This window comes from Chaetura pelagica, unplaced genomic scaffold (assembly GCF_000747805.2).
Source record: "Chaetura pelagica isolate M959 unplaced genomic scaffold, ChaPel_1.0 scaffold92, whole genome shotgun sequence".
NCBI classification, from domain to species: Eukaryota; Metazoa; Chordata; class Aves; order Apodiformes; family Apodidae; genus Chaetura; species Chaetura pelagica.
Window position 1 is genome coordinate 586,441 of NW_009952404.1, and position 795 is coordinate 587,235.

The 795-nt window shown below is 39.4% G+C and overlaps 1 protein-coding gene across 1 annotated transcript in view; it reads left to right on the plus strand.

Annotated features, from left to right (window-relative positions):
- LOC104398157 (chromosome unknown open reading frame, human C7orf73) overlaps nt 1–560 on the plus strand; it is a 60,423-nt gene extending 59,863 nt beyond the window's left edge. Inside the window, exon 3 of the mRNA XM_010008208.1 lies at nt 97–560. Coding sequence (XP_010006510.1) covers nt 97–177 — 81 coding nt within the window. The 3' untranslated portion in view covers nt 178–560. The remainder of the gene's footprint in view (nt 1–96) is intronic.
- The last annotated feature ends 235 nt before the right edge of the window (nt 561–795 follow it).

A 795-nucleotide genomic window follows, 5' to 3' on the forward strand; every position in this document is an offset into this window, starting at 1 on the left:
CCTGCTGAGGCTCATGAAGCTCAGGATTTTTTGTTAATTTGTGTGTTGTTGTTGTTGTTTTGTTGTTGTTTGTTTGTTTTGTTTTTATCTTGGAAGATTCCTAACATAGCAAAGAAGCTTGAAGAGTTCAAGAAGGATGTGGAAGCTAAGAAGAAACCTCCCAGCGACAAGTCCTAACAGAGCAATGCGACCCAGGTCACCTCGGTGCATACATCAAGGATGCAGTTTACCTTTCAGGCAACAAAGATCAAGTAGAGGGTTGGCATGGGAGATTCCTCCACTTTTAGTCTCCTAGAAATGGAATGTCCTTCTTTTGAAAGAGCAGCCGTGAACTTTTCCTGGGACTGATTTTCAAGGGTTTCAGAATTTGGATTTGCAGCTGATACGTGACTGGATGAGGTTGTTTGTATTTTTTGTTATTGCTTTTCCTAATATTTTGTAACCCATTTTTACCTGATCCAACTGGAGTCCTGTTAGTCCTGTTACAATGTGTACCTTACACTTTGTGATACCCTAGTTCTTAGAATATAGCAAAAGAAATTAAATGCATCAAGAAGTAATCTTCAGGGTTTCTTGTCATTTGTTGTGAGCAATGGTGTCTGCTGTCCTTAAGATGCACATCCATTATCAGAGTTCATTTGTTAGACGTTGGGTTTGGGGGAAAACGTGGAGCTCTTGCTTTTGCTGTTGTATTTAATGACCACTTTCAGCAGTGTAGAGTTGACACAAACATGGCTGATTTCAAAAAGTGTAAAAGGTCATTAACTTTAACCTACGTTTCAGTGATCCTTCTAT